The sequence below is a fragment of the Perca fluviatilis genome, chromosome 7 (assembly GCF_010015445.1).
Source record: "Perca fluviatilis chromosome 7, GENO_Pfluv_1.0, whole genome shotgun sequence".
Taxonomy (NCBI): domain Eukaryota; kingdom Metazoa; phylum Chordata; class Actinopteri; order Perciformes; family Percidae; genus Perca; species Perca fluviatilis.
The window spans coordinates 23829698-23844052 of NC_053118.1; the positions used below are offsets into that span (position 1 = coordinate 23829698).

The 14355-nt window shown below is 38.3% G+C and overlaps 2 protein-coding genes across 6 annotated transcripts; one reads left to right on the forward strand and one right to left on the reverse strand.

Annotated features, from left to right (window-relative positions):
• Nucleotides 1–4: 4 nt before the first annotated feature.
• Nucleotides 5–7489, reverse strand: cd27 (CD27 molecule). Of its 3 annotated transcripts, none has more exons than XM_039805818.1 (8): nucleotides 7363–7489; nucleotides 4513–4552; nucleotides 4034–4175; nucleotides 3824–3949; nucleotides 1797–1946; nucleotides 935–961; nucleotides 754–858; nucleotides 7–565 (listed from the first exon to the last, which is right to left on the reverse strand). In XM_039805818.1, exons 3-8 carry the CDS (start codon nucleotides 4173–4175, stop codon nucleotides 465–467), a joined length of 651 nt encoding a protein of 216 aa, XP_039661752.1. In that variant the 5' UTR covers nucleotides 4513–4552; nucleotides 7363–7489; the 3' UTR covers nucleotides 7–464. The 3 variants fall into 3 exon arrangements, with proteins under 3 accessions (XP_039661754.1, XP_039661752.1, XP_039661753.1); XM_039805819.1 differs by lacking the exon at nucleotides 7363–7489 and adding an exon at nucleotides 6941–7025; XM_039805820.1 differs by lacking the exon at nucleotides 7363–7489 and having other exon boundaries at nucleotides 5–565; nucleotides 754–816; nucleotides 4513–5265.
• Nucleotides 7084–14262, forward strand: tnfrsf1a (tumor necrosis factor receptor superfamily, member 1a). Of its 3 annotated transcripts, none has more exons than XM_039805813.1 (11): nucleotides 7084–7222; nucleotides 8118–8196; nucleotides 9368–9471; nucleotides 9578–9686; nucleotides 9828–9953; nucleotides 10069–10221; nucleotides 10327–10405; nucleotides 11030–11106; nucleotides 12055–12230; nucleotides 12319–12439; nucleotides 12587–14262. In XM_039805813.1, exons 3-11 carry the CDS (start codon nucleotides 9403–9405, stop codon nucleotides 12883–12885), a joined length of 1209 nt encoding a protein of 402 aa, XP_039661747.1. In that variant the 5' UTR covers nucleotides 7084–7222; nucleotides 8118–8196; nucleotides 9368–9402; the 3' UTR covers nucleotides 12886–14262. The 3 variants fall into 3 exon arrangements, with proteins under 3 accessions (XP_039661747.1, XP_039661748.1, XP_039661749.1); XM_039805814.1 differs by having other exon boundaries at nucleotides 7119–7222; nucleotides 8121–8196; XM_039805815.1 differs by having other exon boundaries at nucleotides 7143–7222; nucleotides 8130–8196.
• The last annotated feature ends 93 nt before the right edge of the window (nucleotides 14263–14355 follow it).

A 14355-nucleotide genomic window follows, 5' to 3' on the forward strand; every position in this document is an offset into this window, starting at 1 on the left:
AATAAAATTTTATTTTGAGAAAGAAAACTATGTAGAAATGTACTGTATGTAAGTTAAAACATTCACATTTGATGTGTAGAATCTGAAGAAAAAAATCTATTCATATATACACCTATAAAGATGTGAAATATCTTTAACGTTTTTGTACCATAGTACATACCACCGTTTAGAAACATACTGCACGCAGTTTCTTACTCATGCATAACAGTGTTGCACTCTGTATTTTCAGTGTCTTTGAGATTCTTTATCTCTGTTTTTAAACACTTTTATCATTCGAACGTAACAGATGTCAAACAGTCATGATTCCTTCCAGAAAACAGGATCAGTCTTGGAAAAAATTTTTTTTTGCGGTTCCATTCGTCTGCATGGGCAGAGTGACGTTTGCCCCTATTTGTCTTGAATGTCCAAAGCAAAGAGAGATGTTTCCCTCAAATTCTTGCTTATCCAAGTTCAGGCTCTTGAACTCATACATCACATTTCCCTCGCACTTCCTGGACAGGCTTGGATACTTCTTCGTCCTCGGAAAATGGTGGCACTGGTACAGGTTCTTTAGCCAAAAGGTAACCTGAGCAACAACAGAATAGTTTTTTTTTTTGTAATTAGATTGAAATACATAATCACTTTTGATGATAAAAAAAAAACATAAATTCTTGCACATTATAAAATGATAAGACTACTATGCTCAGTGTACTTTCTGTGTTTATATATTGGTTATCTGCTTCATAATCATAATAATAATAATAATCTACTAACCGTGCTTGGCTTTGATCCAGTGCAGAAAGGGCTTGATTTTTGTTACAACAACGAGTACAATTCCTGCACACAGGAGGGCAATTATCACCAGGAACCACACTGTATCTGTAAGAATGTGTAAGAGACATTTTTTTAAATTTTTGAAAGATTTAAATGAACATTCACTGAAGAAAAAGCTCACCTGTGTGGTAGGCTCCAGATTTCAGGGCTAGAGGGGAAGAAAAAAAAACTTATTAGCTCAGTGCAGGCACATTCAATGGAAATACTGAACTGTTTATGGTTATCTGAGGTCCCTTATCTTTTAACACTAATCAGTAAGTCTGCATTTATAACCACACAATCAACTGAGTCCATTTTATTTCTATTGCTACAGTACAACATGATGCCATAGTTTCAGTTCTGGTGAACTTCCTTAAAGCAGTAATAAACATTGGCGTAGCTAGGTAAGTGCCTTAAAAAAACAAAGACTCCTTTTTTATGGAGCTGCTTGAGTGCCAAATGATGAAACAGATGGAACAAATTATTATATAGTGCAAAAATGATAGTTGAATGAATTGATTACACAATCTGCATAGTACTGTATCTCTGACAGCTGAATCTGTATAACAGCAGCTGTGATTCTGACTGCACTTCTAGCCTTTTGGTTTGGTTGGTGGTGAGATCCCGTGTTTTTGTGTCATCAAAATTGGTGAAGATGTTTCTTCATTTGCTTGTTTTGTGTCTATTTTCATGTGTTTTCTTCATTTGCAGTGTGTTGAGCTCTCAGGGCCACTGTACACAGCACTTCAATACTACACAAATCAAGAATTATGTTTTCTCTGTCCTCCGGTGGTGATTGGTTCAACCTGTGCGCTCTGACATCACGTGTGGTTATGGATGCCCCACACCCATCAGTAATGTTGGTTGTGGTGCGACAGATGCTGAACCAGAAAGGTTGTTTCTGGTAATAACTGAGTGTTTCTCAGTGTTTTCCATAATGTATGTATAATTTAATTGAGCAAGAGTTTGTTTTTCTTTTCTTTCTACAGCTGACTCTCAGGTACCTGTAGTGGATGGCGGGAGTGTAGGTTCGGTGGTGAAGGGTGATATCGGCACACACTGTTTGCAAGATTGGTCTTTGCATTTGTAGCCATCTTTACATCTGCATACAGCGTTATGAGTGACATTACAGTGTGAGATGTACTCCATGTTTTCTGTAAAAACAAAACAAAAAAAACAACAATCATTAAAAGAGTGTGATTATTATCCTGTTAGCGTGTGACGAACACACACACGTATGCACAAAGGTTGCCTGTAAAACATGACATAAATCAGAAACTGAGAAATGACTCACAAATGGCACAGCAGGTAAAGATTCTGGTTTTAAGTCAAGGGGTGGTTATATTACAACTTTTGATACATATTCTTTAGTGACAGACACAACTGTTATTTCTCAGTGAAAGCAGTATTTCACTTTGATGAAACATTTCATTTTTGCTTTAACGTGCATACTTTAACATAGATTCACAAATTAACAAAGAAAAAACTACCTACTCTAACAACTGTGAGTTCCATGGAGCCATAGTCATTAAATAACATTTGTTTTATAAAACCAGTACAACATAGTTTATAAAACTACAACAATGACAGTCATAAATAGTTATACACAGTAACTGGTGTTTGAAAACTGGAATTGTTTTACTGCAGGACAATATTAGTACAAAAGTAGAAAATATGTACCTCCTTTGACACTCTGTTTGCACATCTAAATCCTTGCATAGCGTTAACACCCTGATTGAGACCAAAGTATAACCCAAAAAATATTAATACTGTTGTATTGAAAGAGCAGTGAGTTTTTTGTGTGGGCTGAATCATTTCCACCTGAATTAGTTTCCATTGCCGGTAATTAGTATAAAGCCCCTGCGTGTGTAGGATTAAAGGTGTTTTGACATTTTGAACACCCATCTTTATACCCCCAGTGTAATGTCAGATTGTAAAAGGTTTGTTTACAGCTGCACTGTAACATTAGATAGATCAAAATATGCTAACCCTTAAATTACGATACGTAAAGAGAGAATCTTGGTGCACACATAAAAGTCAAAATTCAGACTGAGAATCACATACTTTCTCTCCCTTCTGTGTTTTCCACAGTGACATTTAAAAATAAGCACAACAGGCTGTTTTCCTCACCTGTAGCAGGGCACAGACCTGAGTAATAACATAGAATATGACATTTTAGTGTCTGCTGCTCTTTCCGATGTTTACCACCTTTGTGTGTTTTTCTTTTTTTTCCACCGACATGACGATGGTCTACACTTTTTGAACCTTCTGTCTTTACCACAGATGGTGGGCTGTGCTACTGATGCTGGTGTAGATACTGCTGCAGAATCCCACCATAATAATCTTCTGAGCTAGTTCATGGAGGGGTTCTCAGACCCCCCAATCGCCCCTCCTTTTAATCTCTCTCTGACTGTATCCCACCACGACACACAGAATGGGAAATCCCCTTGCATATGTGACCTTAGTTCTCTATATGGTTCAAACTTTTCTGAAATCATTATTTACAGACAGAGTTGAGTAACAACTAAGAGCAGAGTTACAGAACAAAACCTTATGCTGTAACTGGACTGGCCACAACTCCAAAGAAATGATGACTCACTCATCATATCATGCTCAAAAGACATGACATACACATAAAATAAACAGGGAACCACAATGTATCACAGATGAGGGGGATGACAGATAGTATTTCTATAGTAATGTTTAATCCACATGGCATCTACTGCTCTGTGTTTCTGTTTCAGTTTTAAGATGTCTTGCATTCTTCTTCAACCTGTATATCTAATAACGATACAGTCTAACAACCATAAACATGCATCTGGGTTATGATACACTATCAGAGAGCAAAGTAATGGAGGGTTCAAATCTCCTGTATGAGCAATAAATCACCTCTTTACACCATTATTGAGTCTCTGTGAGCAGTGGCTTTAGAGTCTGGTTTCTGTTGTACGTCTATAAGTAGGATCTTCACACAGTTCAGGTCTCACACAAACTTAACACAAGCAGACAAAAGCTGTTGAAAATTACTCACGTTTATCGCAGTTTTCACAAACTTCGCAGGTCTGTTGCACGTTGTACTTTTCATTGAACAGGTTCGTTGTGCAAGATTTACACTCAATTTCACAAGTTTTTATTGAACGCCGAACCACATGTTTGCCTGGAATAAAAACAGTACTTTACAGTTATAACCTGTTTGTATCAAAACTATGAAATCTATTAAGACGAAAAGAAGTAATTGTACCTGGTGGACATTTGTCACAGCATAAGTAGGGTTGTTCCACTGGCCAGTCATATTGTCTTTCATTGCAGTCTATTGAAAGCACAACAGAGAGGAAAGAGAGACCGACCAGGAAAGTAAAAGCAAAAAAACGGAGTGGCTGCATCTGGGAAGAAGAGAAGGAGGATGAGCAGAAAGACAAGGTTGTGGGAAAAGAATGATTTATTTGATATATATATATATATACTAACAGACACTTACACACACTTACAGAACATGCATCTCTGTTATGCGCTTGTTACAGCATTTACACAAGTCATAATAATAGACACAGACTTTGGCAATGAAGCTACACAATATACTGTACACACACTTCAGATAACATACAATAGTACTGATAGAGAAAATCAGCCTTGTATTAACACAAACACCTTTCCAACTTAATATCACAGGTTTGACTGACAGCTACGGCTGAAAACGTCTTGCTTACAGTCTTTACTTACCGTGGACGAGATGGTGAGACAAGGTGTAACCTGGGACCCTCTGAGTGTGAGAATGAACAGGGGACCAGAAGTGTGTCAGGGGATTATTCATAAAATGTCAGTGATGACTCATTATGAAAGCCGTACATTTTGACGATGTCGATGAAATCTCTCTGCTCTACTCTCTCATCCTGTCTGTCTTTTGCTACGACCCCCTGGCTCTGTGCACAAAAACATACGCTCCTTCAGCCTCCACTTTTTTTCCACAGGAACTATCTCTCTCGTTTCACCCAAAATCAATCTTTTGGCTGAAAAAAAAACAATCTGTCTTTCTCTCTTTCTTACATCTGTCTGTGCCTCTTTTTCTTAGACTTGAATGACAAGGTCATTCATGTTGAGGAGATACAAATTCCAAGAAATGGCATTATTCTGATGAGCTGCTTTGCAATCTTATGACACACAGGAGTGAGTAATACAATTAACAATACCAAAAGTAACATTAGGTATCTTATCTTACGCATGTGAAAATTCAAATATCAAGATATTACTGTGTGAATGAACGGGTATGTCTACCTTCACATATAGTGGCAAGTCATGTTTTAATTACTCCTAACTGCATTGCTTGTGTGTAATCTTTCTGTGTGGTAGCTTAGATGATTATCTGTCCACTGGGGTTTAAATTGTCCAGATGAGAGTAAAATGCTGGGTGCCTGGGCAGCTCACCTGGTAGAACGCTCGCCCATATATAGAGGTTTTCTCCTTGACGCAGCAGCCCTGGGTTTGACTCCGACCTGCAGCCTTTTGCTGTGTGTCATTCCCCCTCTCTCTCCCCTTTCATGTCTTCAGCTGTCCTATATAAATGAGGGCCTAAAATGCCCCAAAATTATCTTTTTATATCTTTTTAAAATGTATTAAAAAAGAGAGTTAAATGCTGCAGTCAACAGAGTGATGAGTCTTTGGGAAATCCCTTCTATTACAGTAAAAGTAAGTAATTTTGTAAGTGTGAGAACTTTTTTGTGTTATTACTTGATTAGTGATGACCAGCTAATCTGCATTTGTGTGAAGATCTTTCCCCAAACACTTATTTTTATTCACTGCCAGTGTCTCTGTTTTTATTCAAACAGTCTCCACTTCAGAAACATCCTCATCTTAAACTGAGTTAGACACTTGTATGGCAGCTTATTTTCATCTCGGCACATTCACCATTTAGATGTCATGTGCTCTTCTCAACATCTTCGTTATTTTTTCACAAAAACCAGGCCACACCACGTGACCTCATGTCAACTGTGAAACGAGGCAGTATCATAAAGGGACTGCCTCTGTGGCCCCAGTGTGGCTCTCTGCACTACTCAAACAGAGTACAGGAATGACTGGAAGAGAGATGACTGAGCATTAAAATCACTCTGAACTGACTTAGAGCAAACCTGGTCATCCTTATCTTGAGGTTTCGGTATTAGGCTGCTTGACCGAAAGAATTAGTATGATTAGAACTTGCCAGGAACATGCTGAGGTTGTTGTGATGAAGTAAACGGATAATAAACTAAATGTAGTTTTTACTTGGCTTGAAACTACATGCACACACAAATCTCTCCTCACAGGCTGTATGAATCTCACCAGTGTGTTTGTACATTCACATAAGAAAAGACTACTTAAATGTCTGTATGCAAAATCTGCTGTAAGAATTTGACTATTTTTCTGCATGGAACCTAAGAGAGAGAGAGAGAAAGAGAGAGAGAGAGGGGGGGAGGAAGAGTAGAGAGCTGAAGACACTTTTTTGCTCACTGAAAAAGGAAGGATGTGGGTTTTCTGAGGAAGCACTTGTCTTGCTCTGCTGACTGAGCTCTTTCATGAACTGTACCAGCAAAGTCACGTGAGGCTACAGTCTGCTGGCCCACTGAATCACATACACGCCTATAGTATAAATATGGTGCCCGTAATTACAGTGCATTACATTATTCTTACTTCATTGTCTGCACTTACTCTATACAGGAATGGACCTACAATAAAGGTGATTTAACTTTTATTTGATGCTCTTAATAGCTTTAATTTGAGGATTTAGTTTTTTACAGACCTTTTAATTTAATTATAAAATATATTTTTGAGTGTCCATTAAGTGCCCCTGACTGAATACCTTAAAAACGTACTCAATTTAACAATTAAAGGTACATATTCAAGTTGCTCCTCTACAATAACATAAAGTCTCCACATCTGACTCAGTGCATTACATTAACATCACATTTGTTGGGGGATTATTTTCTCTGCACATTGCACATATTCTTTATACCTTAAACATTTGCACATTCCTTGGTCATTATTTATATATATATATAGCTATACTGTACTTTTCTTTTCAATGTTGTGATGGATGTGTGCAAGCTGCCATGCCCTAGTGTCTATCCTCTATATTTTGAGATATAATCCTCTGACAGTGATCCACCTGCAGACTCACCTGAGTGCATTACAACCTGCATGTTTTGGTATTTTGTTCCTGCAGTTCGGCTATTTCTTGCCAGCTCTGCTTCACTCACAATTCCTTGAAATGGTCTCGTGACGCAGCTATTTCCCGTTTAGTCCGCCTACGCTCGTGCTTAGCCGAAAGGGGCAATGGCACAGTCGCTTAACCTTCGGTAAAAGAAAGTATACATAGTTATATTGAATTAAATCTACATTAATGTCGATATATGGACCTGAAGTAAAAGAGGTATCGCTCGGTGTGACAGTGGTTATCAAGGTAAGAGACAGTTATATAGCTCTGCATGTGAGTTTGTGGGAAGGGGAGATTCATATCAGACTTGAGGCTGTGGTGGGCGTAAACCGAAACCATGAGACAAGAAAGAAAAACAGTAAAATACTGATTTAGTTCTTACATACCTCAACGTTTTCTGTAAACACGTAAGTCGTCAGGTTGAGTTTTGAAGGTTTTAAAGTTAAACATTCAAGTTAAATCTTAGCGTTTCAGTGCGACAAGGAAGTGAGGGCGAAGCTGCCAGGCAAGACAAACAAGTGGCAAAGAAATATGCAAGAGTCGTTTTTTAAATTGGCTGTAGATCAATTAATTGTTTATTTCTTCTCGAGCTAAATGTTCCATAAAATATAATAATACATTAAAATGCATTTTTCTTTAATGTGTGTTAAATCTCCTTCAATTACTTACAAAGCGTTATTTATGGCAAAGGAGAATCCATGTCTATAACATTTTTTAGAGACAACCTTAAATGACCCAATTCAATAAAAAAATATGCAGAGTTTGCCTTTAATCTGAAATTCGTTACATCTCAGTCTAAGGGTAATATGACATTTAGCAAAAAAATAAAATACAGTGGCTTTTACTTTTTATCCAAATATCCTAAAATCAACAGTTTCTTGCTTACCTCTAGCCGATCTTGCAGATAGTTTTGTCTTATCTGCTTATGTGTTGAGAAAACCACCTCTGACACTTCAGGCCCTCCCCAATATAATATAATATAACTAACATTAATCCGCAGATCTGTCAACTGTTTTCATTTGGACTTTGTCAGAAAGTGGTTCCAAGAAAAAGTTGTCCATCGCAAAGTGTATGGATGATTATGGTTAATAATCATCACCTCAAGTTAAATTCCATTGACCTCCATTTGTTGTGTTGGCAGCAGCAGCAGCAGCAGCAGCAACAACAACAACAACAACAACAACCAACAACAACAACAACAACAACAACAACAACAACAGGTAAATCTAAAGCTAACGACAGGTTAGATACCATGAATGTGGAAAGGCATCACTTGTAATTTGGGTGAATTGACCCTATAAGGTAATCAGGCCGAGGGTCATGAGTTATTTAATGCTGTTTGGATAAACAACTTAAATTATGCACAAAAGGCTTTTATTTACTCACCAGAAGACATTATTGATTAATGGAAATATATTGAGAAAACTGCTGTTCTTCTGAGTCAGCGCCTGAGTAAAGGCCACGTTGTTATCAAAATCAAATCAGAGGATTTTAACCTCTTTACTCTGGTCATTTTAGGACATCTCAGACTCATTCTGTCAGGCTCAGCTGTGCATCAACTTTTATCAGATATAAAGCTATATGTTTTCAGCCACAGGTGTACTAAAGGCTCAATTAGCTACTAACTGGCCCCAGGGCCCTGGCATTTGTTTTATTTAAAACTTGAGGAATATGCACCAAAGCACAATATCAACTGAAATGATAAAGGTATTAAAGTGGGTCCTGTTTTATCTTTGATAACTTTGTGTTTAGGCAAAATACCACACAAATTTACAAACCTAGGGTCAGGCAGTCAAGTGGAGATTGTGAGGACTGCTGTATTACGGGGCCAATATTAGAGCCCAGCGGTTCCTTTTTGCCCCGGGGCCCCCCTAACAGGGTTTTCTGAACATGATTGTATTTAGGTCTATATTTCAAAAGAAAATTGATAAAGCTTCATGAATAAGATACAGTACATTAGTTTTGTACAAGCAGCAGTCAGTAACACTCTAATCATGTGTGCATGTTATGAATTAATGTCAAAGTACAGCTAAGCCTCATGGGAATTGGTGACCTGCAATGACCTGCTGTGTACAACAAACTGTGGCCTGTTGGTGGTGCTAAGTATCATCATAGGCCCATGATTTTTTGTGCAGCATTTCTTGGTGGCAAAGAAAAAACAACAACATTATACTAACTCTTAGTTGTTTTGACCTATGATATTGTAAAGATGAATAAATCTTGATTTCATTGTACATTTAAGGCATTCATTAGTAGTGTGTGGGCCCAGAGCTTATTGTCTGTCCATCATTTAGCAAAAGATGGACTCAGTAATAGATTGCACGATGCCTTTAAATTATATCACTATTACCATGGGTGTTAGAGGTGTTTGACACATTGTTTTCCTTGCAGGTGGCCTCCAATGGATTGAGCTAAACCTGTAAGATATGGAGGGAGCTGGGCACAGAGGAAGATGGGACATAAAAGCCCCTGTTGGCACAATACTGCTCCTTATGGTGAGAAAAACCTGAAGTGATACACTAAATATTGTACTTTGAAATTGCATGAATTCATTAAAAACTGTCTTGTTTTGTTGCATTCATTGTATATTCTATGTTACAGTGCATGTTCATCCCCACTCTGACATTGTTACAACCTTCAGAGGAGAAGACGTGTCCACATGGCGACTATCTCACTGAAAAGGGAATTTGTTGCAACAAATGCCCTCCAGGTACTGTATGGCCTCCTGCACACCGCACATGATTCACAGTAGCAGTCTTATTTATGGAAATATCACACAGGCTGACTTTTTCTTCTTCGATTAAATCCATTATGCTAAGTGTTAACTGTGTTTACATGTGATGTTTTCCAGGTTTTAAGCTTGTAGAAATGTGTCATGCTACGGGTCACAGAAGTAACTGCACAAAATGTCCCGATCGGCAATATACAGACGAGATGAACTACTCCCGCAACTGCAGAAGTTGCAGACGCTGCAAAGGTGGAGCAACATTACGTTTTTCTAAATCAGTTTTACCTCTTTGATTTGTCAGTGTTGTATCAGGTTATTGTCTTTTTTGTTCACTGTTTCTCTCTTTTAAACTCTTCCTCAACAGGAAAGCATGACAAGGAGATATCATCATGTGAATATAACAAAAACACGATTTGTAAATGTGAGGATGGTTATTACAAGTCTGTTATTGACTCAGAAACATACGAGTGTCTGAGATGTTCACCGTGTGGACAGAATGAAAAGCCAAAACAGACATGTAAGTCTTAAGATCTGGAAATGTTATGAACTGTACTAATACTCAGTTATGTCTATGTAAAATTCTTTTCTTTATTAATTCTGTGGCTCATATTCTGGTGCACAGGTACACCAGAGAAAAATACTGTGTGTGAATGTGAAGAGAACTACTACAAAGTCAAGGGCAAGTGTGAGCCCTGCAAGAAGTGAGTATACTAATGTATATGAGCTTTTGGTACACACATTGTTCCCATCCTGCTCTTTGGCATTGTTTTAATTTAAAGTTGTTAATGGGGAAGTTGGTTTGTTGAATTGAAACTTACTTGCAACGCACTTCCGACTTTGTTAAATCTTTCCATTTGTTGGCAAAAAAAGAGAGAAGTTACGAGACACTAAAACTGGATTGCTGACATTTTAACATTTACTAAACAAGTGGCCATTTGCTAAATGTACTGCTTGGTTTACTGAGAGAGGACCCCTAAAATATCTGGATGAAAACAATAGATATTGAGCAATCTTTTAGATACATTGTGTCTAGAGGCAAAAGAAGGGGATTCCAGAGGAACCTACAGCCCACACAGCCCATAATCCTTAGCTGCACTTTTAAGGTAGCCATTAGTAGTAAATGTGACAGATGAAGAGAGATGAAGCATTATCTTTCTTTCTATTTGTACCATTTTCCTGTGTAGTATTAACTGTGAAACCGCATTCAAGTGATAACATGCAGTTGTTTCTTTGCTGAAGTTAAAAATGCCTTTTCGTTAATCACTTCCTCTTAAGAGGTGTTACTTCCACCTCAATTTGCGAAACATCCTCTCTTTGCTCCACAGTTGTACCGCTGAGTGCAAACATCAATGTCAACCATCAACTCCTACTCCTCCTCCTCCTCCTACTCCTACTACAAAAGGTGAGCACTTGTGACAGGGATATGATCATCAGGCCAGCTTTTATATGAAAAGATCTGGTATTATTCTGTGGTTTACATATGATGTGTATTTATTTTTTTATTAATTTTCTCAAATTTATTTTGATCAATAAAATATGAAATATGTCTATGAAACATGTCCTGTTTTAGCCAAATTACATAAGCTATATATCAAGCTATTTGTGTGTGTAAATATGTTGAATTTTTATGTAAAGCACTTTGTTGCTGAAATGTGCTATACAAATAATACTGCCTTGTCTTACCCATTTAACAAAAATATTTCCCTACCAAAGTTTTTTTAAACCAAATGTATGCCCTTGCCGTTGGCAGTAATATTAGTTATACAATGATTTTATATCTGGGAGATGTTATAAATTAATAAACTAGAAGTGGGAGTGTTGCAACAGTGCATTGTCCTCGCACAAAGCTGTTTATTCTTTTTTGGGGAGTTTCAGTCGGCACCATCAGACCTGTAGCAATTCCTTATCTAGCCACAGTAGCTATGAAGCTAATAGTATTATAATAGCCAAAATCTTAGCAAAACAAATGTAGTTGATCATTTTTAATTGGTCAGTCCATCCATCCATTTGCTTGCACTTATCTGGGTCGTGTTAATTTGAGTTTCCTGGTTTTCAGTCATACTTTCATAAAAGTATGGTATCACGAAAGTATGTAGAAATGTGTAATTCTAAGAGATTTTAAAGTCTTGAATTTAACTTTGTGAACCCTGCAGAAACCCTGTATATTCCTGCTTAGCATCAAAGATGTGATTAGAACAATTTTGTGAGTTGGTTAGGTATTCAGCTGTAGCGTTTTTAGATGTGGTTTCTTTGTTTGGTTTAATAGCAAAATAATTAGACTGTCGAAAAACATTATTGCTTTTTTAACTCATGTTTTCTTCCCTATGTGTCCCTTTGGATCCTTATGAAGCTCCTCTGCCTGAAGGTGTAAATCTTATCAAGATAATTGCTGGAGTTGCAGTTATGGCTGTGATATTGCTGGTGCTGTTGGTTCTCATCACCTACATTGTTACAAAACGGACTATCAAAAATAAGTTGCTGAAACCATACTGTCAACCCTCTGACGTCTCTGTGGACTCATGCGAGGTACCCTGATCTAACTGTCGTGGTTACTTTTCTCTGCCAGATGTGTACGTCTACGGTCAATAACATTTAATCTCCCCTTGTCTCATAGCGAGCCCTGTTCCACATCGAGGAACCTTCAGACAACATGAGTGTCAAGGCTCTTCCCCAAAGTCCTGTGAGTGAACAGGAACCATACAATCTGCCTGACTGTGTCCCCCTAGAAGTCAAGAGTGAGTGTATTTGATACTGGGCATAGCAGCACATGCTCCTGACCAACAGTCCAGTGTATTTCGGCTCACACATACAGAACACTATTGTATTAACTCTTATCTCTTCTCCTCAACACCCCCCTCCCTTCTCCTGACTCCCTTCTGCAGTCCCTGACCTGATCTACACGGTGCTGGATCTGGTTCCTGTGCTGCAGGTAAAGCAGCTGGTGCGTTCTCTCGGTGTGGAGGATACAGAGATCGAACAAGCAGAGATGGATCACCGATCCTGCCGCGAGGCTCACTACCAGATGCTGAGAGTGTGGGCTGAGCGAGGGTCACGTAGAGGTGGAGGAGGACGAGGTAGAATGCTGCACTCGCCCTTGTTGCAGGAGTTGTTGGAGGAACTGAGAAAGATGAACCTGGGACGGGCAGCCGAGGAGCTGGAGACAAAGTACGGCATTCAGTAGTTCTGCAACAAGTGCCAAGTGGAACAAGAAGCGCATGAAACCAAGTATTGTTCTCTTTAGAGAGTCACTCAAAGGCAGCCTCAAAGCATGACACGGTGCTACAGCAGTTTTATTTTTATCACTCTCGTCCTGCCAAACACTTGCTGAAAAGACGGTCAAACTACTGAGAGCGACAGATCAAATGGTTCATAGAGGCAGAGTCATATGTATATGCAAATGTTTGCTTTTTAAAGGAATAATAAGACATTTTAGGATGGGACGACCAGCAAGAAAGGGAATAAGAGTATTTTTTTTAAATACGCTGTTTCTTTAGTATCACTATACTGTACAGTATATCTTTGGAAATGTTGGGGAATATTTTATGATTTCATACTGGACTTATTACTTTTTATTATACAACATGCATTCATGATTTGAGTGTTTTCGACTGCATTTTGTACTAAATAGTATCTACTGTTGTACAAACTGTTTTATACATCGTGCCTACTCTATCATATGTAGTAAGGCCAATTAAGCTAATCTATTTCTGTTAGTGTCATCAGTCACCATTAAAAGGTGTGTTAAAACATTGCAGACATTAGTTTTTTTTAGCACGGGGAAGTAAGTATTCATCTGTGCCATTAACTGGTAATGTTTTAATAGTAGTTCCTGGTTACATTGTTAAAACAGTTCTAGTCTTGTTTATTTAAATCTTATGGGACAGCACGGTGCAAGGTTGGCACTGCTGCCTCACAGCCAGTAGGCACTGCTGAGAACTGGATCACCGGTCCTTGCAGGACCTTTCTGGAGTCTCCCCGGGTTCGAGTGGGTTTTCTCTCAAAGTGCTCCGGTTTCCCCCACCATAAAGACATGCGTACTAGGTAACTCCTGCCAGTGCCCTTATCATTAAGGGCTAATTAGTTGAGGGGTTAAATGCAGAGGATGCATTCCTAAAATGTGTTACATACTTGGCAAATAAAGAAAATAGTATTATATAATATTAGATAAAGAACAATACCAAAGCCAGGGAAGTCTGCAGTTCCTATTAGACCAGACCCCTGCTACTTATTTTACAGGCTTTTCACAGCCTCATTAGCGTTCTTTTGAACCCCATCATACAAGCATTATTCATTACTGTCAGAGAAAACAGGACACGCCTTGTTTCAGTCTGCCTCAGCCAAGTGAACTTTTATAATTCCAGTCTTGGCCTGCAGATTCAGTGATGAATCAGTCACTCTCAGACAGACTGAGGACGTGTCATTCCACAGCACTTTTATCCTACACTGAATTGTATAGCCAAACAGAACAATTTATTCACTGAGCAATCCATGTTGAGCAGTATATAACAGATTTTGTGATAATATCTGAACTTTAAATAAATCTGTCTTTGTATCTTAATCTGAATTGTGCCATACATGTGCTGCCATTAACAGGTTGAGAGTGAATGTTTGGGTGTGCGGATAAATTGTTAATGTGAAAAACTGTTAATGA